The sequence below is a fragment of the Nomascus leucogenys genome, chromosome X, assembly GCF_006542625.1.
Source record: "Nomascus leucogenys isolate Asia chromosome X, Asia_NLE_v1, whole genome shotgun sequence".
In the NCBI taxonomy this organism is placed as follows: Eukaryota; Metazoa; Chordata; class Mammalia; order Primates; family Hylobatidae; genus Nomascus; species Nomascus leucogenys.
The window spans coordinates 913504-937262 of NC_044406.1; the positions used below are offsets into that span (position 1 = coordinate 913504).

General features: G+C 47.3%; 1 protein-coding gene across 1 annotated transcript; it reads right to left on the reverse strand.

Annotated features, from left to right (window-relative positions):
* Nucleotides 1-268: 268 nt before the first annotated feature.
* On the reverse strand, nt 269-22010 carry LOC115833332 (translation initiation factor IF-2-like). Its single transcript, XM_030807470.1, has 2 exons — nt 19297-22010; nt 269-1528 (listed from the first exon to the last, which is right to left on the reverse strand). Exon 1 carries the CDS (start codon nt 20204-20206, stop codon nt 19493-19495), a length of 714 nt encoding a protein of 237 aa, XP_030663330.1. The 5' UTR covers nt 20207-22010; the 3' UTR covers nt 269-1528; nt 19297-19492.
* Nucleotides 22011-23759: the final 1749 nt, after the last annotated feature.

The following is a 23759-nucleotide window of genomic DNA, read 5'->3' on the forward strand; positions in this document are numbered from 1 at the left end:
GAGGTTGTGGTGAGCCGAGATTGTGCCACTCACTGTACTCCAGCTTGGACGACAGAGTGAGACTCCGTCTAAAAAATAAAAATAAAAATAATAATAATAATGCACCAACAGCAAACTGTGCCAACATCAGCTGATAAATTCATTTCCACCCATGCTCCTCTGCAGGGCCAGTGAATACTCTGTCTGTTATCCAAGTGCTACCAAGCTAACGGTATACAGACTAGGCTTCTGTTTTCACAATGACACAAAGAGCTGCACCTGAGCCATGTGGTTTCAAAAAATATTTTATTTTCTGGAATAGCCATAATATCTCAGCTCTGTCTTTATGCCCTCTCTCCACACGGAGCAGGCAGAAGCTATGACGACACTGAGGTGCCACACATCACACCTGCAAAACAGAATAATGGTAGCGTTTAGGAGACTGTAGAAAATGCTCACCAGGGTGCATACAGACAGGATGGGGGCTGGGCGTCGCTGGGCTGCTGCTGTCTGTCAAGGACATTCAGAGAGATACACATGTCCCCTGGTGCAGGGCCCGCCTCGATCTTCATCTCTTCACTCTAGTGTTAAATGAAGCAGAGGAAAAACAGCAGAGTCCTTCGCGGCTGCTGGACTAGGCAATGCAACTCACAAGTGATGAGATTGAGAATATGCCTTACACATCCCGTAGAGTCCGGCGGTCACGAATGCGAGTTTTGCTTCTAGAAATTTCTGGGACTCTTGTTTCATGTGCAAAGTGTCTCGTCTGTATCTGTAGGGCGATGCTGTTCTTCCAAGACATGAATTTTCCTTTTTACAACAGACAGGATAGGAATATTTGGGGTCAGTTGGCAACAATGATGACGGGGAATCCTCTGTGTCTCTTCCCTGGAGCATTTGCTCTGCACACAGAAAGAAGCCATTTGCACTGGATGGAGTCTGTATGAAGCTGGCAGCATGGATTGCATTGCAGAGTTAAGTAGGGCAAGCCCCCCAGTTGCACCTACTCTAACGACAGTATAATCTGAAGCTGATTTGTCCTCTGGACGTCTCTAGCCAGTAATAAGAGTAAGCAGTTCCACTGGGCTTCCCTTGGGCATTGGAACCCCTGTGAATTCCGACTCTGCACAAGAGCAAGGCGGACGAAAACTTCACAACAGAATGGGCCAGGCAAGGGGGCAGAGATGGCTGAATGAGACCACAAGGATGGATGGAGGTTACAGATGCCAGCATGGCCCCGGAGGTGACACTGCCCGTGAGTCCTGGTTGCCCAGTGATGGCTTGGCAGAATGAGTGACGGGCTGGGAAGATGGCCTTTATCCTTAGTGACAGTCATCTCACCCTTCACCCCTGCAGTGCAGCTGGGCTGACATGCTGGTGGACGGACTTCAGAGAAGGGCCAAGCAGTGACCTTCCGAGATTCATCCCTCCACGCTGGAGTCCTGGCCTGCTGGTAGCTTATGAGGGGGATGCTCTTACAACTCCCTGGCTGGCACCTGGCATGCAGGCAAACTGAAGACTCCACAGCCACTCCATCGCTTTAGGGGCCCTAAGCAGATGCAAAGAGAAGGAAAAAAAAGAGTAAGAAAAAAAAAATCAATGGTGATCTGATGAAAGGTTACCCCCCACCTCGGCCTCCTGCTCTCTTTAGAGACAGGGTCTGGCTCTGTTACCCAAGCTGGAGTGCAGAGGTGCAATCACAGCTGACTGTAACCTCAAACCCTTGCACTTTTTAAATTTTTTAAGAGATGGGGCCTGGCTCTGTTGCTTAGGCTGGAGCACAGTGGCGCAACCATAGCTGACTGTCATCTTAAACGCCTGGGCTTAAGCAATTCTTCTACCTCAGTCTCCTGAGTAGTTAATGCTACAAGTGTGTGCCACCAAGCAGATAATTTTTAATTTTTTTTGTCTCATTAAGTTTCCCAGGCTGGTCTTGAACTCTTGGACTCAAGTAATCCTTCCACCTCAGCCTCCTAAAGTGCTGTGCTGACAGGCATGAGCCACGGCGCCCAGCCAGTACATCTCTTTAATGCTACTCAGAAGTCATTTCACCCAGCACTTTGGTTCCTAGTATCATGTTCAAAAAAAGAACCAGGGCTCTCTGGAATAATGGTTAATTCTAAGAATGGAGCTTGGGTGATACAGATATGCCTGGACCATCTTGTAGTACAAGAAAATAAGAATATGCTCAAATACACACAAAAATGGGGGTGTGTGAAAGATAAGCAAAAGCCAACCTGAAAGAGCTCCTGGTGCTCAAAGCTGAACCAATTTTGGCAATAAAATAAAATAATATTAGATGATAACCCAAAGCAATCAATTACCGAATAAAAACATAAATGAAGGAGGAGATACAAATCTCCTATGCAGAAGAGTCCCATCCAAATAATTGATGTAGATATTTTATTCTCAAGAAGATGAAACATAACTCCCCACTCCTTTAAGTGTGGGTTGCATGTAGAGACTTCCTTTCAAAGAGCATGGTCAGGGAGATCAATAACTTTTCAGTGGAGAAATCTGACAAACACCACCTCAGACGTGATCAAGGCCAACATCAACAACGGTAGGTCATGCTGACAGTATGTACCTTGATATGATGTAATGAGAATGACTGTTCATCTCTGCCGTCATCCTCCCCAAAGCCAACCACCCTAGTCTCACCGCGAGAAAAGCTGCAGACAAATCCCGACAGAGGGACAGCTTGACAAAATACCTGACCCGTTGTCCTCAAGACAATGTTTCTCGTATAGTCTGCAGCACCATGAGCCAAATAAACCTCTTTTCTTTATAAATCACTCAGCTCAGTTACTCCTCTATAGCAATACAAAATGGACTAATACACAAGCCACATCCAAGTGCCATTTGTGGCAAGGGGCCCTTGTATGGTCTGCAGGCCTTGCTTTGGATGACCTTGAAGTAAGGTCTTGTATTTGACTCTTGAACAGTCTGCAGAACCGTGAGCCAAATAAATATCTTTTTAATAAATAAACCCATACAAGAGTCATGTAGAAGACCTTGCTTCGAGGTCATGAAAAACAAGGCAAGTCTGAGAAACTGTCACAGCCAAGAGGAGACATGACTCAATGTAATGTGGGTTCTGGATGAGATCCTGGGACAGAAAGAGGACATCAGGAGGAAGGTAGTGAAGTCCAGTAAACAGAAGAGTTTAGATTACAAAGGGTGTGGGGTGGGGGGTGGGCAGGAGACCCTAACAAGTACCTGCATAACTAGCATTTTTCCTTTTTTTTTGAGATGGAGTCTCGCTCTGTCGCCCAGGCTGGAGTGCAGTAGCTCAATCTCAGCTCACTGCAAGCTCTGCCTCCTGGGTTCAAGCAATTCTCCTGCCTCAGCCTCCCGAGTAGCTGGGACTACAGGTGCCCGCCACCATGCCTGGCTAATTTTTTGTATTTTTAGTAGAGATGGGGTTTCACCATGTTAGCCAGGCTGGTCTCGATCTCCTGACCTCGTGATCCGCCTGCCTCGGCCTCCCAAAGTGCTGGGATGACAGGCCTAGCCACTGCGCCTGGCCGCATTTTTCCATTTATAGATTACTTTTATTCTGCAATGGTAGAGCCAAATGGAAGTCAAGACACAAGCATCTGGGATGCTGGAGCCTGAGAAGACCTGTCTGGAGCTGGACAGAAATTCTGAATCCCCACTGACTCTCAGGCTACCCAGAAAGACAATGACCCAACAAAGAAACAGACTTAGTCCTGTGTGAATTTGCTTGGCCTGTGTGCGGGGAGGCCCCTCCATCAGGGATAGTTCTGGATAAATATCACATGTAGAAAACTACCAGATGGTTGAGAGTGAAGATGAGAGAAGAGCCAGGGAGGGAAGAGATGCTTTCTTCAGGGCCAGGGGAGAGAAATTCCATAAGAACAGCATAGGGTTAGCTGGAAGACAAAATGAGACTTGTGCTATCCAGACCGGGGGCACTAGCCACAAATGGCATTTGGATGTGGTCTGTGTCTTAGTCCATTTTGTATTGCTATAAAGGAATACCTGAGGCTGGGTGACTTATTAAAGAAAAGGGGTGTATTAGGCTTACCGTTCTGCAAACTGTATAAGAAGCAAGCATAGGCCGGGCGCGGTGTCTCAAGCCTGTAATCCCAGCACTTTGGGAGGCCAAGGCCGGCAGATCACGAGGTCAGGAGATCGAGACCATCCTGGCTAACATGGTGAAACCCCGTCTCTACTAAAGATACAAAAAAAAAAAAAAAAAAAAGAAGAAGAAAAAAAAAATTAGCCAGGCATGGTGGTGGGTGCCTGTAGTCCCAGTTACTTGGGAGGCTGAGGCAGGAGAATGGTGTGAACCCGGGAGGCAGAGCTTGCAGTGAGCCGAGATCGCACCACTGCACTCCAGCCTGGGCGACAGAGCAAGACTCTGTCTCAAAAAAAAAAAAAAAAAAGAAGCAAGCATGGTGTTGGCATCTGCTCAGCTTCTGGTGAGGCCTCAGAAAGCTTTTACTCGTGGAGGAAGGCAAGGGGAACCAGAGTGTCACATGATGAAAGAGGGAGCAAGAGAGACAGGAGGAGGAGCCAGGCTCTTTTTAACAATCAGCTCTTGTATGAACTAATACTGTGAGAACTCACACATTACCATGAGGATGGCACCAAGTCATTCATGAGGAATCTGTTCCTGTGACCAAAACACCTCCCACCAGGCCTCACCTCCAACACCGGGGATGCTATTTTAACAGGAGATTTGGAAGGGACAAACACCCAAAGGATGTCAGTTCATTTGAATGGAGATGTGCTGTAAGTGTACAAAGACACTGGATTTGAAGACTTGGTGTGAAAAAAGAATGTGTGCTATCTCACTTATAACTATATATACAATTCTAATATATTCTAAATAGCTATATATACTCTTCTAAATCTATTCTAAATAACTACATATACTATTCTAAATAATTCTAAATAACTATATATACAACTCTAAATCTATTCTAAATAATTCTAAATATATATACAACTCTATTCTAAATAACTATATATACAATTCTAAATCTATTCTAAATAACTATATATATAAAATTCTAAATATATTCTAAATAACTATATATACAATTCTAAATAATTATACCTATATATACAATTCTAAATATATTCACACATATATTTTTAAAATATAAATTTGAAATAAATTATGTGTATATGTATACAATTATTTTATATACTTTAAAATATATATATTCATTTATGACATTTATAAATATATGTTTATATAGAAATACATCTTTTTTTTTTTTTGGACACTGAGTTTCACTCTTGTTGCCCAGGCTGGAGTGCAGTGGCGTGATCACGGCTCACTGCAACCTCTGCCTCCTGGGTTCAAGTGATTCTCCTGCCTCTGCCTCCCAAGTAGCTGGGATTACAAGCATGCGCCACCACGCTCGGCTAATTGTTTGTATTTTTAGTAGAGCTGGGGTTTCTCCATGTTGGTCAGGCTGGCCTCGAACTCCCGACCTCAGGTGATCTGCCCGCCTTGGCCTCCCAAAGTGCTGGGATTACAGGCCTAAGTCACCGTGCCTGGCCAGAAATATATCTTAATAAAATGCGTACATATTTTACTTTTAAAAAAATAAATAAAATATAAATTCATATATTTATATAAATATACATTTTGAAATGAGACTATTTTATATAGTGACAAAATAAATATCATATATAAATATATTGTGATATTTGTACAAATTTAATAAACTGAAAAATATACATAAGCTATAAATTTGGTTATGTAAATATAAATATATACATGTTGAAATGAGACTTTGATATAGTGATTAAATAAATATATGAAAATATATTTTAATAAAATTTGTATATATTTAATTAATTTTAAATATACATAAACTATAAATGTACATATTTATGTAAATATAGAAATATACGTACATGTTAAAATGACACTATTTAAATAGTGTCATTAAATACCATATTTATTATTAAATACCATATTTGCATATATTTTAATAAAATTTGTACAAATTTAATACATTTAAAAACATACATAAAATATAAATGTATATATTTATGTAAATATAAATATATATACCCATTAAAAGGAGACTGTTTCAATATAGTGATTAAACATATTATTAAAATTGATTCCACCATTTTCATTTTATTCCTTTGTTAATGTGTTTAACAAAGAGTTTTCAATTGATTATGTGGATCATATTGTATTGCTTTTTTTTTTTTTTTTCCAGACCGAGTCTCACTCTGTCGCCCAGGCTGGAGTGCAATGGTGCCATCTTGGCTCACTGTAACCTCTGACTCCTGGGTTCAAGCAATTCTCCTGCCTCAGCCTTCTGAGTAGCTGGGATTACAGGCGCCCACCAACACGCCCGGCTAATTTTTGTATTTTAAGTAGAGTAGGGGGGTTTCACCATGTTGGCCAGGCTGGTCTCGAACTCCTGACCTCAAGTGATCCACCCACTTTGGCCTCCCAAAGTGCTGGGATGACAGGCATGAGACACCGTGCCCAGCCCATATTTTCTTTCTTTCTTTCTTTTTTTTTTTTTTTGAGACGGAGTCTCGCTGTCTCCCAGGCTGGAGTGCAGTGGCGCGATCTTGGCTCACTGCAGGCTCCGCCCCCCGGGGTTCATGCCATTCTCCTGCCTCAGCTTCCCGCATAGCTGGGACTACAGGCGCCTGCCACCTCGCCCGGCTAATTTTTTGTATTTTTAGTAGAGACGGGGTTTCACCATGTTAGCCAGGATAGTCTCGATCTCCTGACCTCGTGATCCGCCCGCCTTGGCCTCCCAAAGTGCTGGGATTATAGGCATGAGCCACCACACCCGGCCCCCATATTTTATTTCTGATGGGTAGAGTTGTTCTAGACCCTGAAAACCTGGGGCATCCAGGGAAAATACAGAAACAGGGCTCCGGGTACCTCAGTGGAGTACTAGGTGGGGCTATAGCCACATAGCTGTGTTCCCGAGGACCCCAAATGCCCCATGATCTCCAGGGACACCGGGCTAGGTAGGCTGCTACTCCATCTCTCACCCCTTTGAACCCCAGTCCCTCCACCTTTCAGAGTGGCATGAAGACTCTTCCCAATTAGGATGACCCAAACATCCAGGTCATCAATCGAGGAAGATTCAGTGCCCCAGGGACCCGTCCTTGTGCCAGGCAAATCAGCTGGAGCAACCTGGAAGTGACTAGAAATTTATTCTGAGCAAGTGACTAGATATTTATTCTGAGCGCTTGGGACGAAGCTGGGGGGTATAGGGAATTCCTTGATACCTTCTCAAAGAATTCAAAGCCTGCTGAAAAGGGCTTTCCTTCACTTGAGTTTCTCAAATGTTCAGCTGGGAACGCCATCTACCACCTCCTGAATTGCTGCTGTTGGTAAGATAATGGGTTGATCCCCACAAATTATCATGATGATCACACTTGCTAGCCCCAGGAACCAGCCGCATCCAATTCAGCTTTTGCAAGGAATCTAATTCCTGTCTGTCTTTTCCCCACCTGTAACTCTATAAATCTTATCTTTAAGAATGGGTAGGGGCTGGCCACGGCGGCTCACGTCTGTAATCCCAGCACTTTGGGAGGCCGAGGCGGATGGATCACTTGAGGTCAGGAGTTCAAGACTAGCCTGGTCAACATGGTGAAACCCCGTCTCTACTAAAAATACAAAAATTAGCTGGGCATGGTGGCGTGCACCTGTAGTCCCAGCTACTCAGGAGGCTGAGGCAGGAGAATTGCTTGAACCCAGGAGGAAGAGGTTGCAGTGAGCTGAGATCACGCCACTGCACTCCAGCCGGGGCAACAGAACTAGATTCCATCTCAAAACAAAGAACAAACAAAAAGAATGGGTAGGTCTCCACCCATTACTGTGTCTTCCCATGAGACTGACGCCCAACAGGGCTGAGTCAGATGGCCAAGAAGCTGGGGTAATTTGAGAGGCACAGACAACGCTCTTTCGGCTGGCCTTAGAGTTGGGGTTGCCACCTTCACAAAAGCATCCCTGGCTTGCTTTCAGACACAGAGATTCCAGGAGGCCCCAGGAAAACCCGAAACTACTGCAAGAGGTGTAAACATATCCACTCATGCTGTCTTGTTTAATGCCAACATGGCTCCAGGGAGCAGGAAGAAGGGCCAGAGGGAACAACACGCAGGATGATGGGTTTGCTTTTGACCTGCACTAATTATGTTCCGGGTATGGCACCGCTTTCAGAGTCAGTTTCCAGATGTGCAATTTTAGTACGCAAAAACCTTTATCAGCCACTTAGTTTCTCTGTTTCTTCATGAATCCTTGAGGCAGAGGTCCAACATGGAGAATCATGGTGCTCAATATGAGTGGTGGACCTTGGCCAGGTGACTTGGGCCTAAGGCAGCATGACTGTCGAGTGATGATCATGTTACTTACCTGCCAAAGCTTAGGTGTGGATAAGGTGTTGTCATAAGGTGGGTTCCCCAGACACAGAGACTGAGGTTGGGATTCAAAGGCATACAGCATTTGCAGAGGGAGGGAGGGAAGCCCGTTTAAAAGGACACTAAGCCGGCCAGATGTGCTGGCTCACGCCTGTAATCCCAACACTTTGGGAGGCTGAGGTGGGTGGATCATGAGGTCAAAAGATCAAGACCATCCTGGCCAACATGGTGAAACCTCATCTCTACTAAAAATACAAAAATTAGCCGTGTGTGGCGGTGTGAACCTGTAGTCCCAGCTACTCGGGAGGCTAAGGCAGGAGAATCACTTGAACCCAGGTGGCGGAGGTTGCAGTGAGCCCAGATCGCGCCACTGCACTCCAGCCTGGCAATAGAGCGAGACTCCATCACAAAAAAAAAAAAAAAAAAAAAAGGCACTGAGGCATGATTTGGTCTCAGGACATACCTCAACCTGGTCAACAGCAGGCTCTGGAATACAAATTGGGCTGCAGAATTTGTTGCCTTTGGGCATGGAAGTGTGTGTGTGTGTGTGTGTGCGCGCGCACGTGCGCACGTATGTATGTGTGCATGCATGATCTCACGTGCTGTGGCTTCCTCTACCTGAAATGAATCTTTGCCTTAGTGTTATCTGGATAACAGTATGTTGACCTTCAGGGCTACACCAAGCATCACAACGCCTTAAACACCTCCTCCCAAGCCCACCTAGGTTCTTCCTCCATGTTCCTGTAGCACAGAGACTCTGAGATCTGTCTGCCAGGTGTTTTATGGCATGTGGCCCGGACTTCTCTTATACCCTGGATCAAAATGTACCACAATTATCAAATAACCTTGCCATCTCCCCAGCTGGGAATTTACACTCAGAGAGCAGGAACCAGGTTTGTCCAGTATTATAACTGCTGGTACATAAGAGCCAGGAAAGGTTTGTTAAATGAGTGTTTCAGGCTAAATTGTGTCTCTTCGAAATGCCTATGTTGAAACCTTAGCCCTCATTTGTGACGGTGTTTGGAGATAAGGCCTTCAAAGAGGTAATTATGCGAAAATTATGTCATTAGGGTAGGGCCTGATCCAATAGGACTGGTGCCCTTATAAAAAGAGGAGACAAGGACACAGACACACACAGAGGGTTGACCCTGTGAGGACACAGGGAGAAGACGGCGTCGAGAAGCCCAGGAGAGAGGCCTCAGGAGGAGCCAGCCCTGCCCACACCTGGATCTCAGACTTCCAGCCTCCAGCGCTCCGGGAGAATCAATGTCCCTTGTTTAAGCTTCCAAGTTTGTGGTCCTTTGTTATTACAGCCTTAGCAAACTAATACAATGAATGAATCAAACAGCACATATATTACAATTCTACTTGTGCAATCCAATAGAATAGCCACCAGCCACATGTGGCTGTTTACGTTTAAATCAATTATAGCTCAATAAAAATAAATATTCAAGCCTTGAATGAAACCATACTCAATAGCCACGTGTGGTTGGTGGTTCCAACATTGCAGTTGTCTTCCTCCTCAAGAGTCGTGTTCTTGGTTGAATTCATCTCCCCTGCCCCTGAGGAAAGCACCTGTTGTCTCTCTGCACTTCTGAAGGTTTACTGCCCCACCATCTGTCCCCAAATGGAGAACCCTTGCAGGATGCAAGGGGATATTGAAATGATGTTTGCACTGGGCAGGATGGCTCAGGCCTGTAATCCCATCACTTCGGAAGGCCAAGGTGGGTGGGTCACCTAAGGTCAAGAGTTCGAGACCAGTCTGGCCAACATGGTAAAACCCTGTCTCTACTAAAAATAGTAGAGGTGCAGTGGCACACGCCTGTAATCCTAGCTACTCGGGAGGCTGAGGCAGAAAAATCACTTGAACCCGGGAGGCAGAGGTTGCAGTGAGCCAAGATCGTGCCATTGCACTCCAGCCTGGGCAACAGAGTGAGACCCTGTCTCAAAAACAAAAACAAAAACAAAAGTTAAAAATAAAAAAAGAAAAAGAAAAAAATGATGTTTGCAGTGGTTAGGGTGGCTCACACCTGTAATCTCAGCACTTTGGGAGGCTGAAGCAGGAGGATCAGTTGAGCCCAGAAGTTTGAGAACAGCCTGGGCAACATGGCAAAACCCCATGTCTACAAAAAAATACAAAAATTAGCCTGGTGTGGTGTTACATGCCTGTAGTCCCAGCTCCTCAGGAGGCCGAGGTGAGAGAATCACCTGTAGTCCCAGCTACTCAAGAGGCTGAGGCAGGAGAATCGCTTGAACCAGATCTCAGCTTACTGCAACCTCCACCTCTCGGGTTCAAGTGATTCTCCTGCCTCAGTCTCCTGAGTAGCTGGGATTACAGTTTCCTGCCACCACATCCAGGTAATTGTTGTTGTTGTTGTCGTTGTTTTGTTTTTATAGTAGAGACAGGTTTTCACCATGTTGGCCAGGCTGGCCTCGAACTCCTGAACCTCAAGTGATCCTGCCTGCCTCGGCCTCCCCAAAGTTTTTTTCTTAAGCATCTTTTTTAGATGCCATTGTTCTCATATTTCTGTTCGCCTCTACTATTTTATTCACTTAGATAGTTTTTTGTTTGTTTGTTTTGTCTTTTGTGGTCTTGACATTTTTGCTGACGGTAGGAAAGATCCAATTTCCATGTTATGTAATTCCTATTAGACTTGTCCATTGGTGTCATGCTAAAAGATGAGAAACTAAAGAAAATTGTCCGGGAGCGGTGGCTCATGCCTGTAATCCCAGCACTTTGGGAGGCCAAGGCAGGTGGATCACCTGAGGTCAGGATTTCGAGACCAGCCTGGCCAAAATAGTGAAACCCCATCTCTACTAAAAATACAAAAATTATCTGGGCGTGGTCGTGGGTGCCTATAGTCCCAGCTACTCAGGAGGCTGAGGCAGGAGCATCGCTTGAACCCGGGAGGTGGAGGTTACAGTGAGCCGAGATCATGCCACATCCAGCTGGGCAACAGAGCGAGACTCTGTCTCCAAAAAAAAAAAAAATCATATTTAATTCATTTAGCTTTCATCGTAATTACACTCACACTTCACACACATGGGAATTAGGGAGCAATGAAGAGTAACGCAGCAATGCCTTGTGTTCAGACCACCATTAATGGGTAGGCTTTGGGGATACTTTGCTTTTCTCTTTCACTAATGATGTCTGTCCATTTTCCCCGAGGATGTTTTCGTGAGCCTTCTGTGTGGTGGGCTCACTTACGACCTGAATCACTGCATTCACGCCAACAGTACCAACCCATAGGTATGCTTAGTCATCTGATGACTCAGAGACAGGTGTAGGCGGATGGAATGGAAGGATGAGTCTGGTCAGGTGGTAAGAGATAGTACGATGACATGAAAAATAGCCACCGCTGACCGCTGGCAACCTGGCCTTGAGATCCCTAGTGGACAGTTATTTATTTACTATTTATTTATTTTGAGACAGGGTCCCACCCTGTCGCCCAGGCTGGAGTGCAGTGGCACAGTCTTGGCTCATTGCAACCTCTGCCTCTGCGATTCTCCCGCCTCAGCCTCCCAAGTAGCTTGGATTACAGGTGTGCACTACCACACCTGGCTAATTTTTGTATTCTTCGTAGAGACGGGGTTTTGCCATGTTGGCCAGGCTGGTCTCGAACTCCTGACCTCAAGTGATCCTCCAGCCTGGGCCTCCCGAAGTGCTGGGATTGCAGGCATGAGACACCGCGCCCAGCCGTGGACAGCTTTTTGAGCGCATAATTGCAGACAGTTTTCACCTTCCCCAGAGGAAAACATAACAGCCTACCCCAAGGTTTCGTAATAAAGGCATAAAATTGTCATAAAGCCACAGTAGGTGTTTAATAAATGCAAACATCTTGCTCCCACACCCCAAAAATCCTAGTTAGGAGGCGACTGAGGAGAGTTTACAACACAAATTGCACCTGAGGTTTTGCACACAAGTGAGTTTGATCCCTTTCCTCCAGAAGGCCGGCTACTCATTCAAAGGGCCCAGTTTGCTTCAAACTATTTTTGGAACTGTTTCAGAATTGCCTCCAAGCGCCTGTCTAGACCTTACCTTACGCTGGCGCTATTTTGAGCTAAAAGCCGTATTGATTAAATTGGCTTCTAAAGTTATCCCCCAGACTTGGCACTGAAGGAGGCTTAGGTATTTCCAAAAATCCTAGCCCCTGCCTGGAAGGCTCCCTAGCTAAGGATGCAAGACAAGGACCAAGGACGACATTTCTTGAAAGATCCTGCCTCTGGGGATAGTTTCGGAAAGGAAGCGCTCAGGTCTGTGAGACGGCAGCAGAGCCCTGGGACCTTTCTCTGATGGGGGAATATCCCCCTCTAGGTCAGCACGCCCCATCACAGCGCTGCATCGACTGCAGGTACCTCCAAAGTCACCGCTTCTATTTCACTCATGTTTCCCTTGAATTTACACTTTACATGTTGCTAGACCAAATCGGCAGAGGGGAAAAAATAACTCATGGAAACATGATCTTTTTAGAAATGGCATTACTCAGAAAGCACAGCAGGGGTTTGGCTTATGGTACGGTATTGTTTTCCTGCTTTGAGGCGCTGTTACAGATTCTTCTTCCCACTGTACAGCTTCCCGGCCTGACACGCTGCCTTGGGAAGTGCGTGAAAGTGAACGCAGCCTCCTCTTCCTCTTAGGAGCCCTCCGTTTCGTGTCTCTTACATCCTGAAAGGACCCAGCTCTCTGAGTCAGGCCGCGGCACTGCCCCTCCTAGCTCCAAATCCACATCTATTTCCCACTTCACTTTCTAAATGGGATTTAGCTTGACACTGTGGAGCTCGGAGTATCACAGAGCTAATATGTAAGACCCAGGCTGGTCTTTCCTTCTCTGTCGGCACCTTGGAATCCTCTATTATCTTTCAGCCTGCCTCTCCACTCCCCCCGCTTTTTTTTTTTTAACAGACATCTGCAATGCAGGCAAGTTCCAGTATGAACATCTGTGGAACAGAGCCTGAGAAGGGGAGATATAAAAGGATCTTAATTTTAGGGTGAAGGAGGAGAAGGATGGTTAAGGAACATCTCAATAACCTCAGCCACATCCTCAGGCTCCATCTTCATTAACTGAGAACAGCTTTGAAAACAACAGTGAGATTTTCAACTCAATTCTTTTTCCTGCAGGTCACTTATCTTGAATTCCAAAATGTTTACTTCTGCTAAAGAACCTGGTTTTTTTTTTTTCTTTTTTTGTTTTTTCTTTTTTTGTTTGAGACAGAGTCTTACTCTGTCACCCAGGCTGGAGTGCAATGGCGCGATCTCGGCTCACTGCAACCTCTGCCTCTCAAGTTCAAGTAATTCTCCTGCCTCAGCCTCACAAGTAGCTGGGACTACAGGCATGTGTCACCATGTCCGGAAAATTTTGTATTTTTGGTAGAGACGGGGTTTCACCATGGTGGCCAGGCTGGTCTTGAACTCCTGACCTCAGGTGATGCACCCGCCTCGAGCCTCCCAAAGTGCTGGGATTACAGGCATGAGCCATCATGCCCAGCCTAGAGTGAGATTTTCAACCCAATTCTTTTTCCCCTATGTCACTTATCTTGAATTCCAAAATGTTTACTTCTGCTAAAGAATCTTATTTTTTTTTCAGTGATATAAATTTGGAAGGTATGTAAATATTCTTATCGAGTGTGAAGTCCTATGACCCAAACACTTGCGTATTCGTCTCTCCTGCCCGCTACACTTCCTTTGGGGAAGTACACACAACAAGGAAACAAACACCTCTGACCACTTCTGAGGCAGCCTGTTCTTTTTTTTTCTTTTTCTTTTTTTTTTTTTTTTTTGAGATGGAGTCTCACTCCGTCACCCAGGCTGGAGTGCAGTGGCACGATGTCGGCTCACTGCAACCCCCACCTCTAGGGTTCAAGCGATTTTTCTGCCTCAGCTTCCCGAATAGCTGGGATTACAGATGTGCGCCACCATGCCTGGCTGATTTTTGTATTTCAGTAGAGACGGGGTTTCACCATGTTGGCCAAGCTGGTCTGGAACTCCTAACCTCAGGTGATCTGCCCGCCTCGGCCTCCCAAAGTGCTGGGATTATAGGCATGAGCCTCTGGGTCCGCTCCCTCTCCCTGCTTTTTTTTTTTTTTTCTTATAGAGTCTCACTATGTTGCCCAGGCTGGTATCGAACTCCTGGGCTCAATCCATCCTTCCACCTAGGCCTCCCAAAGTGCTGGGATTACAGTCGTGAGCCGCTGTGCCCAGCCTGTCCTTAATGATCAGCTTGAGAAAATTCTCTCTCATCTAGTTGACCACATCCCCTCTCATCATTGCCACCAACTGTCCCTCATTATGGTGTCTAGATGTTTTGTCTTGCTACATCTCAAGCTTCATTACAGATAGAATTTACCCTCTTCCCTCAACTCTTCTTGCACAGAAGCCGAGGTTTCCAGGAGGCCCCCTCTGCCCCTTGGGGGACCTTCCCCTTAAATTTGGAAGCTGCCAAAACCATATAAGGGAGATTTTAGGAGGGTCTTCACACTATATGGGATCCCAAGAAAAATGCATTTAGGGCCACTTTTTCAGCAGCTTCGCTTTAAGGTTCATTTTTTTTTTAAGACTCATAAAAATATTTACAGTTTGGAACACATAAAATATATTGGCTGGGCATGGTGGCTCACACCTGTAATCCCAGCACCTTGGGAGGCTGAGGCGGGTGGATCACTTTAGGTCAGAAGTTGGAGACCAGCCTGGCCAACGTGGCGAAACCTCGTCTCTACTAAAAATACAAAAATTAGCCAGACACAAGCCTGTAATCCCAGCTGCTCGGGAGGCTGAAGCAGAAGAATTGCTTGAGCCCAAGAGGCAGAGGTTGCAGTGAGCCAAGATTGTGCCACTCTACTCCAGCCTGGGCGACAGAGAGAGACTCCTTCTCCAAAAAAAAAAAAAAAAGTATACACACACACACACACACACATATATAGATCCTCTTACAAGATAAGAGAGCTTTCCTTATACTAGGGACATAACTGAGAACTTCTAAAAGATGGAAAAACTCTTGAATTGACTTTTTAAAGTTTTCTATGACTGATTGTCAATATTCATAAAAAAATACATCAAAAGCCTGTAATCCCAGCACTTTGGGAGGCCAAGGTGGGTGGATCACTTAAGGTCAGGAGTTCGAAACCAGCCTGGCCAACATGATGAAATGCCATCTCTACTAAAAAGTCCAAAAATTAGCTGGGCATGGTGGCTCAGGCCTGTAGTCCAAGCTACCTGGGAGGCTGAGGCACGAGAATTGCTTGAGCCCAGCAGGTGGAGGTTGCAGAGAGCCAAGATTGCACCATTGCACTCCAGCCTGGGTGACAGAGCAAGATTCTGTCTTAAAAAAAAAAAAGATACATAAAAAGTTTTAAAAATGGAACCCTGTGTGAGCAGTGTCTAGAAATAGATAATTAGCAGTTATTCTATAATCAATTTTTTAAAAACTTTAAAGAGAATGATTAATTTTAAACCCTAAAGGAGAGTTGCAAGTAGAAATATAATTTAAAACTTTTGTGTAATATCACTGCAATGGATGTGAGATTTTACACACACACACACACACACCCCATAAACACACATGTGTGCCACAGGTCCGTTGGTAAAAGCTTGGTTACTGATGATTGAGTTTTTTCTTTTATTCTTGGGGAAGTTACATAACCTGTTTTTTTTCCAGCCTTATTTTTCTATTCTGTGTAATTGGGATACTAATTATATTAATGTTGCTGTCAGGAGGGTAAAATACAATGTATATAATATTATTTTCACTCTAGATCTGGTGTTTAGTAAAACACTCAGCAATTATTAGGTGTAATTGTTATTTATAGGAAACCGTAGGTCTTTTGACAGTAAGTGTAACCACCCTTGCGTGTGTGGGTTGTCCATAGAAAAGATAATAGCGCAGAGGTTTCTGTCTCATCATGCTCTTCCCAGCTTCACTGAGATTGTCCTTTTTTCCAGTCAGGGCTTATCTTTCTAGGTTCCAGGAAAGCATCCTGAGTGATCATGCTGCTGTTTTAATACTCATATCTTCTTTAGGTGTGTGACCCAAACGGGCCAGGAGCTGTGGCTCACACCTGTCATCCCAGCACTTTGGGAGGCTGAGGTGGGAGGATCACGAGGTTAGGAGTTTGAGGCCAGCCTGGCCAACATGGGTGAAACCCCATCTCTACTAAAAATACAAAAATTAGCCAGGCATGGTGGCACATGCCAGTAATCCCAGCTACTCAGGAGGCTGAGGCAGGAGAATCGCTTGAACCTGGGAGGCAGAGGTTGCAGTGAGACTGCGCCACTGCACTCCAGCCTGTGCGACGGAGCAAGACTCCATCTCAGAAAAAAAAAAAAAGAAAAGAAAAAAAGAAAGAAAAGAAATATCCAAATGTTCACCATGATCTAAGGACTCCCTTGGAGAACTGATGGATGTCAGTGTGCACTGATGGACATAAAACAGACCACAGAGAAGAGTCACACTTGTAGAAAGAAATGCCCCCCAATCTCTAGCCAAAAGCTCCAAGTGGGAGTCTGTGTCACTTCCAGTGACAACTCTGCACTGACTCACTGCGTGACCTTGGGCAAGAAGCACTTCTACCTGCCTTGGTTTGTGTACCTGAAACAGGGATGTTAGCACCAACCTGGCATCTTCCCAGGACAGTGGCGTAGATTTGGAGGAACACCACATGGGAAGGTCTTTTGTAGATCACACAGGAGGCTACACAGACATGAGTTACTGCGATTTCCGTTTGTCTAAAGGTTTCTTTCTGGTTCTAGCCTTGTCTATCTGGGGGAAGGAGACTATCTGTGATGGAGATGAGCGTTCTTTTCCAAGAGCGTTAATTAGCTGTTCACTTTGTGACTTCGTGAGCGCCCTACCATTTGAATTCTAAATCCCTGCGTTTTGTTCTCATTTGGTGATGAGCCTTTCAGCAGACATGGTAGTGACTATAAAGTAGGAATTTTAATGTAATCGTTCATAGAATCAATATGTAGATGGCTAGTTTCTAATTTATGAGAAGGCACTCTCTGGGAAATTGAATAAACGGTGCTCGATTGGAATACGGAAATTTTATATAAGAAAAATAATCCAAGAGAGGCTGAGAATGTCCAAGCTCTGAGGAATCATCAGATGTGAACAGGACTTCAGCTATCATGTTTCGGGTGAGCTTGGTGAGTGGCTTACATACAGTTTCAGCTGCAACTGTATTTTCATATCATTCCCAGACAAGCCCCGCTAGTGACTGACTCCACAACCCTGTTCTTCCCAAACCCTCACCTGAGAAACAGGCTTCTCGGATGAAATCTTCCTTGTTCTATTCGACTAGCCCGTCGGGTTTGTGCTTGGCATCATTTTGGATCCCCTGGGTGGGGTGTGCTTGCGTGAAGCTCCAGTGGCCTTTTTCTCTGTGCCGGGAATAATTTGCAAAGCGTCCCATTTTGGATTTTCATAATCAAGCTTCTACCCTGTTTCTTTTCAGTTAATTTAATACCTGGAGCACAGGCAGTACTTCAAAAATATTGGTCCGTTCTGGTGTCAGAGAGTCTTTTCGGACTGAGCTGTAAAAATCGTACATTTGGGTATGCGACCTGGGAGTTGGGGGGCCAGGCTGAGGAGAGGCAACAAATTCCAGAGACAAACTTGGCATCTTGGGAGATGTAATACACGTACCCAGCCACATTGTCCCATGAGGATGTATTTTAATGGAGAATGTGGGGGGACTTTGCAAATGTTTGCGTTTTCTCAAATCATATCTGTTATCCTGAAAGTGGTGTCTCTTCCCCCTAACACCCCCCCGCCAACCCTTTGCAGACACTGGCATCTGCGGACATGAGTTAGGTGCTGCAGTACCCCTCACTGTGTCACCTACAATTTTAACTATGGAAAACAGACACACAGTCACACTCACACTCACACCCTAAGCAGCCCAAATCAGACATTTGCAGTCCCATTGGATTTCCAAAGATTCCCGGGACAAGCAGTCTATAGATTATCCTGGGACCAAAAAAAAAAAGTCCCAGGATTTTTAGTTTCCTTAACCCTTAAGTGGCTGGAAACTGTTAATCAGAGAGGAATGAACGAACATAAATAACACCAAGCTGAGCTCCGTCTGATCCGAAGTGAGCCCCCAAACAGCTTCTGTCTGCCCTGATTACCAAAGGAAGCCATGCCCACGCATAAATTGGCAGTCTATTTAAACTGGGTGTTTTTCCTCACAGTTTTTTTTTTTTTTTTTCCCAGAGAAATATTCAAAGGGAGGCATTTTTCTGGCTAAGAAGATATTTATTTAAGTCACAGATTGCTTCACCTTCCCAAACTTGCCCGGCACACTTGGTGTAGGGCAAAGCCTCATCCTTGTCACATCTGTCCCTCTCCCCTCTGGAGCAGGGGCCAGAGGACTTTGGAGGACACCTACTCCCCCCACCCCCAAGGCTTCGGCTTCCCTGGGGGCGCTTGGCAGTGTGAGAAAGGCAAACCGCCTTCCGACCTGGTTGAAATTTTGTTTTCCATTGCTCCCTAGAGGTGTCCCTTGGCGGTGGATAACGCTCACTCGGTTCCTAGCCTCGCGCTCACCGTGTTTGTCCATGGAGGTTATAGGGGACTTGAGTGCGGGGTCCCCACCGCCGGAGAAGAGGGCTGGGGACCCAATAGCGCCTGGTGTGCCATAGCGCAGCGGACCCACCTGAGAGCCCACGTTCTGCTGCACCGGTGGCGGCCACAGGCGGGAGCGCCTATGCTCCTCGGACCCAAGGTGCCCAGGGGGTGGGTGGGACGGACCTGGAGGGGACATGGGGGGGCCTGCGCCCACCTCTCTGCACGCGAATCTGCCGCTTCCCGTGCCCCATGCGGGAGCCCTGGGCTCCGTGAATCCTCGGGTTCAGTCCCGCGTCCGGATTCCGCGCCCTCCCCGAAGTTGGGGCTCCCCAATCGTGGCCCCCCAAAGCGTCCGCACGAGCGCACTCACCCGCTCTCTCCGATGCGTCCCTGAAGGTCAAGGCCAGGAGGCGGTGGAGGTGCAGGGCGGGCGGTGGGGCCCGGAGTAGGGGGCGCGGGCGCCGAGCTGGGGGGGCACCGCGGGACGGCTCAGTCCCCATGGCCCTGGCGCTGGGGGCGCCCCCCGCGTGGCGACCCTGGTGGTCCGCGGCGCTCAGATGCCGTGGTCACAGTCCACATCGCGGCAGATGTACCAGAGGATCACGTAGAGGATGAGGAGGATGGCAAAGATGAAGAGGGCCACCAGGATCGCCTTGGTCACCGGCGAGATGAGAGACTGCATGGCCCCAGCGGGGCGCGCGGGAGGGCGGGGGGCGCGCGGGGGCGCGGGGCGCGGCGCTCACGACCCCCGAGCGCGCCCGGAGCCCCGCGCCGGCCCCGCGCCGCATCCGCAATGCTCCGTGCCCGGGACGGACGCTGCCTGGGTGGCTGCTCGGCGGCGGCGGTGGTGGCAGTGGTGGCTGCTCGGAGGCCGGCGCGCTCGGGTGCAGGCGGCTGCGCGCGGGGCTCCCACCGCCCGGGTCCCCCCAGCTGCTGGCGCTCACCGGGCCCGGCGGCCGCTGGGCTGGGCGGGGGGCACGGGGGGCCCGGGGGGCGGCCGGGAGGAGGGGGCGGCGGCCATGGGGGAGAGCTGGAGGAAGGCGGCGCGCCGGGCAAGTCCCCCGAAAACTTGGGGCGGAGGCGGCGCGGTGACAGGTGGAAACGCCAGCCCCGCGGGCAGCAGCGCGCAGCCGTCCACTGGCGGCGGGGGGCGCGGGGGCGCGGGAGGGAGGCGCGGGGGCGAGCGCGCGGGAGGGGCTGCGGCACTGGGCTGGGGGCCTCCCTTTGCAGATGGGGAGGGTGGGGGGAGAGCAGGCGTCCCCCACTGCGTGCCTTTCCATCACCCCTCCCACCTCTCTGCTTTTCCCGGCCCCCTCTCTCCAGCGTAGCGGTGGATGTCTCTCTCGTCCAGGTCTTGCATCTCACCCCTTCTTTGGCAGTCCCCTTTCTTTCCTCTTTCCCTCTCACCCTGCACCCCGGTATGGGTGAGCTGCGATATTCTCATCAAAGAATGAAGGTGCTCATGGAGAGAAGCTGCCCCTTCTCTCCCTCTTCTCTCCTCTCTCTCTCTCTGTCTCTCTCTGTCTCTCTGTCTCTCTGTCTCTCTCTCATCTCTTGTACAGGGAAGGGGGTTTCAAGTTGCAACTAACTCATTGCTGACACCAAGCAGGATGGGCCCAGGCAGGAAAAAAGCACACACCCTTGCCCAGAGTCACAGCTTACATAAGGGGAAGGGGGAGACTGGGTTCTGTGATGAAGGGGTGAGGCAGACGCCTTGGTGTGAGACTCACAGTCCCGTGATAAAGGGGCAATGCACACAGACGCCTTAGTGTAAGAATCCAGGTTTCTGCCCTTGCATCACAGAAAGCCCTCCACCCCACGTTTGTCTCTTACTCTTTGGGGCTTAGCCCTGGGGAATGGAGAGACAGGCATTGTAGCACGTGGGTGCCCACACATTTTTCCTGAAGTGTGAGCTGTGTTTAGGGCTGATGTCTGGTGGAGACACGAACAGGTCAGGGCACAGCACAGAAGGCCAAAGGAGCCCAAATTCTTGGAAAAGGAGGTAGTTCCTTCCTAGCTGCGCATCCTGAATACTCTCTTTAAGGGAGGGAGGGAGCTGGGGGTGTTGGATGGGGGCATAGGGCTTGCACCAGGAATCCATGACATGGAAGAACAGGTACCATCCAGTTTCCCAGCAAATACACAATTCAGGCGTTTCATGCCCTGATTTTTGTCTCCGCTACCTGTGGCCCCTAACACCAGTGAACAGGAGCTGTTCCACCATGCCTGGTAGAAGTCCTCGCTTGCCTGCAGTGATGCACTGCTGAGGGAAAATTATATACCTGCATGCAGTGACCCCAGCACCGATGCCCCACGGTTCTGGGAAACAGAAAGAGCTTCAGGGTTGGAGAGCCTTTGTCTGAGATCCTGGCTCCCGAGGGTAAGGCATTCCTGACCTTCAGAAACAGGAACAAAGGAGAAGATATGACCTGACCCAGGTAAAAATAGCCTCCCCTGCTATGGTCTAGGATGGATTTGCAGCTGAGTAAGGATGCCAGGAAAATGTACCATGATATCAGAGGGCTGTGTGGGTCGGGGAAAAAGGAATTCGTCAAGCACTAAAGTGGCGATGCAATCTCTCCTCTGCACCCTTCTACCTGGTGTTTCCATTCCAGAGACAGCTCTTCCCCCAGATGACACAGGTGGGAGGGAGGAGACCCTCTTCCTGCTGAGCAAAGAGAAGAGCCCACCTCAGGTCTCCCAACAGATAGCGGGGAGGCTGGCGTGGGTTTCCCTTGAATCTGCAGTTTGTGAAAGGTTTTCGAGCAAAAGTGGGGAGCAAGGGAACAGTTTTGTACATAGCATGACCCATGCCAGCAGGGCTTGCAGCCAGGCAGCTTCTTCTTGCCACTTTAGAGAGGAAATCAATTGTGTGTGTGTGTGTGTGTGCGCGCACCCCTGTGTGTGCGGGTGTGTGTGCACGTGCCCACACAGTGAACTGTCAATGTGCTGCATGACAAGGTCCCCGCTCAGCGACAGTGTGTACATTTCCAGGGCAGCAGCTTCTAACTTTCAATTGAACCTGCGTTTCCAGCCTCTAGGTGTTCATCGGCTGAGAGAAGAGGGATAACTGAATTTCTATACTTCCACTTCTCTGCACATGAAGAGTTAGTATTCCTCAAGGGAATTCCTCAGGGGAAGAAACACCAAAGTTCCAGACAGTTTGTAAACTTAATTTTGTCTGTACAATTTATCAGACGCCCACAGTGAAGCTAAGAGCAAAAAGAACATCCAGATGGAAAGGTACAAGGCAGGTGTCAGAGCCAATACACCACGATTCCTTTCTCACAAATATAATTTGATTTTTTTTTTTTTGAGACAGTGTCTCACTCTGTCACCCAGGCTGGGGTGCAGTGGTGTGATCTCGGCTCACTGAAACCTCTGCCTCCCGGGTTCAAGTGATTCTCCTGCCTCAGCCTCCTGAGTAGCTGGGATTACGGGCGCTCGCCACCACGTCTGGCTAATTTTTTGTATTTTTTAATAGAGATGGGTTTTCACCATGTTGGCCAGGCTGGTCTCAAACTCCTGGCCTCAGGTGATCCACTCACGTTGGCTTCCCAAAGTGCTGGGATTACAGGCATGAGCCACTGTGCCTGGCCTATAATGTGATTTTTAATGTAGGAAGACACAGAACAGAATAGACATCCCAGGAAAAAGAAACATGGATTTACACCCAACTGACTTTTGACAAAAGCAGCAGGAAGTACACAGGGGAAAGAACCCTCTATTGAATAAATGGTGCTAGGAAAAACGGATACTGTACTCAGAAGAATACAACTAGCCCCCATCCCTCACCATATACAAAAACAAACTCCACATGAATTAAAGACTGAAATAGAAGACCCCAAACGATGAGATGACTAAAGCTAAAAGAAGAGGAAATGCTTCAGGACCTTGGTCTAGGCCACGATTTTGTGGGCAACAACTCGAAAGTACAGGTACCACAGCCAAAAATAGATAAATGGGTCTATATTAAACCAGAAAAGCTTCTGCACAGCAAAGGAAACAATCAACCGAGTGGAGAGATAAGCTGTAGAATAGAAGAAAATATTTACAAATATTTGGGGACAATAATTACTCATCTGACAGGGGATGAATCTCTAAAATTACAAGGATCTCAAACAACTCAAGAGTAAAAAACAGTAATCCAGTTTAAAAATTACCAAAAGGGCCGCGTGCGGTGGCTCACGCCTGTAATCCCAGCACTTTGGGAGGCTGAGGCAGGTGGATCACCTGAGGTCAGGAGTTCCAGACCAGCCTGGCCAACATGGCAAAACCCTTAGCTGGGTGTGGTGGGCACCTGTCATCGCAGCTACTTGAGAGGCTGAGGCAGGAGAATCACTTGAACCTGGGAGGCGGAGGTTGCAGTGAGCTGAGATGGTGCCAGGCGTGGGCGACAGAGTGAGACTCTGTCTCAAAAAAAAAAAAAAAAAAAAAAAAAAAAAAAAAAAATCAAAGGATCTGAATACAAATTTCCCCCAGAAAAGACAGACTCATGGCCAACTCACCCTAGTTTTCGCTGTTATCAAAGAGACAAAAAGTGAAAAACGCTGGCGAGGATTGGGATAAACAGAAACTCATATACTGTTGGTGGGAATGTAAATGAATACAGCCAGGATGGAAAACTGTAGGGCACTTTCTCAAAAAACTCAAACTAGAACTGCCATATGATTCCATAATCTTACTACTGTATACATTTTTAAAAGAAAGCCTGTCTATGCAAGAGATATCTGCACCCCCAAGTTTATTGCAACACTCTTCATAATAGCTAAGGTGTTCATTAACACATGACTAGATAAAGAAAATGTGATATCTGTCCATCATGGAATACTA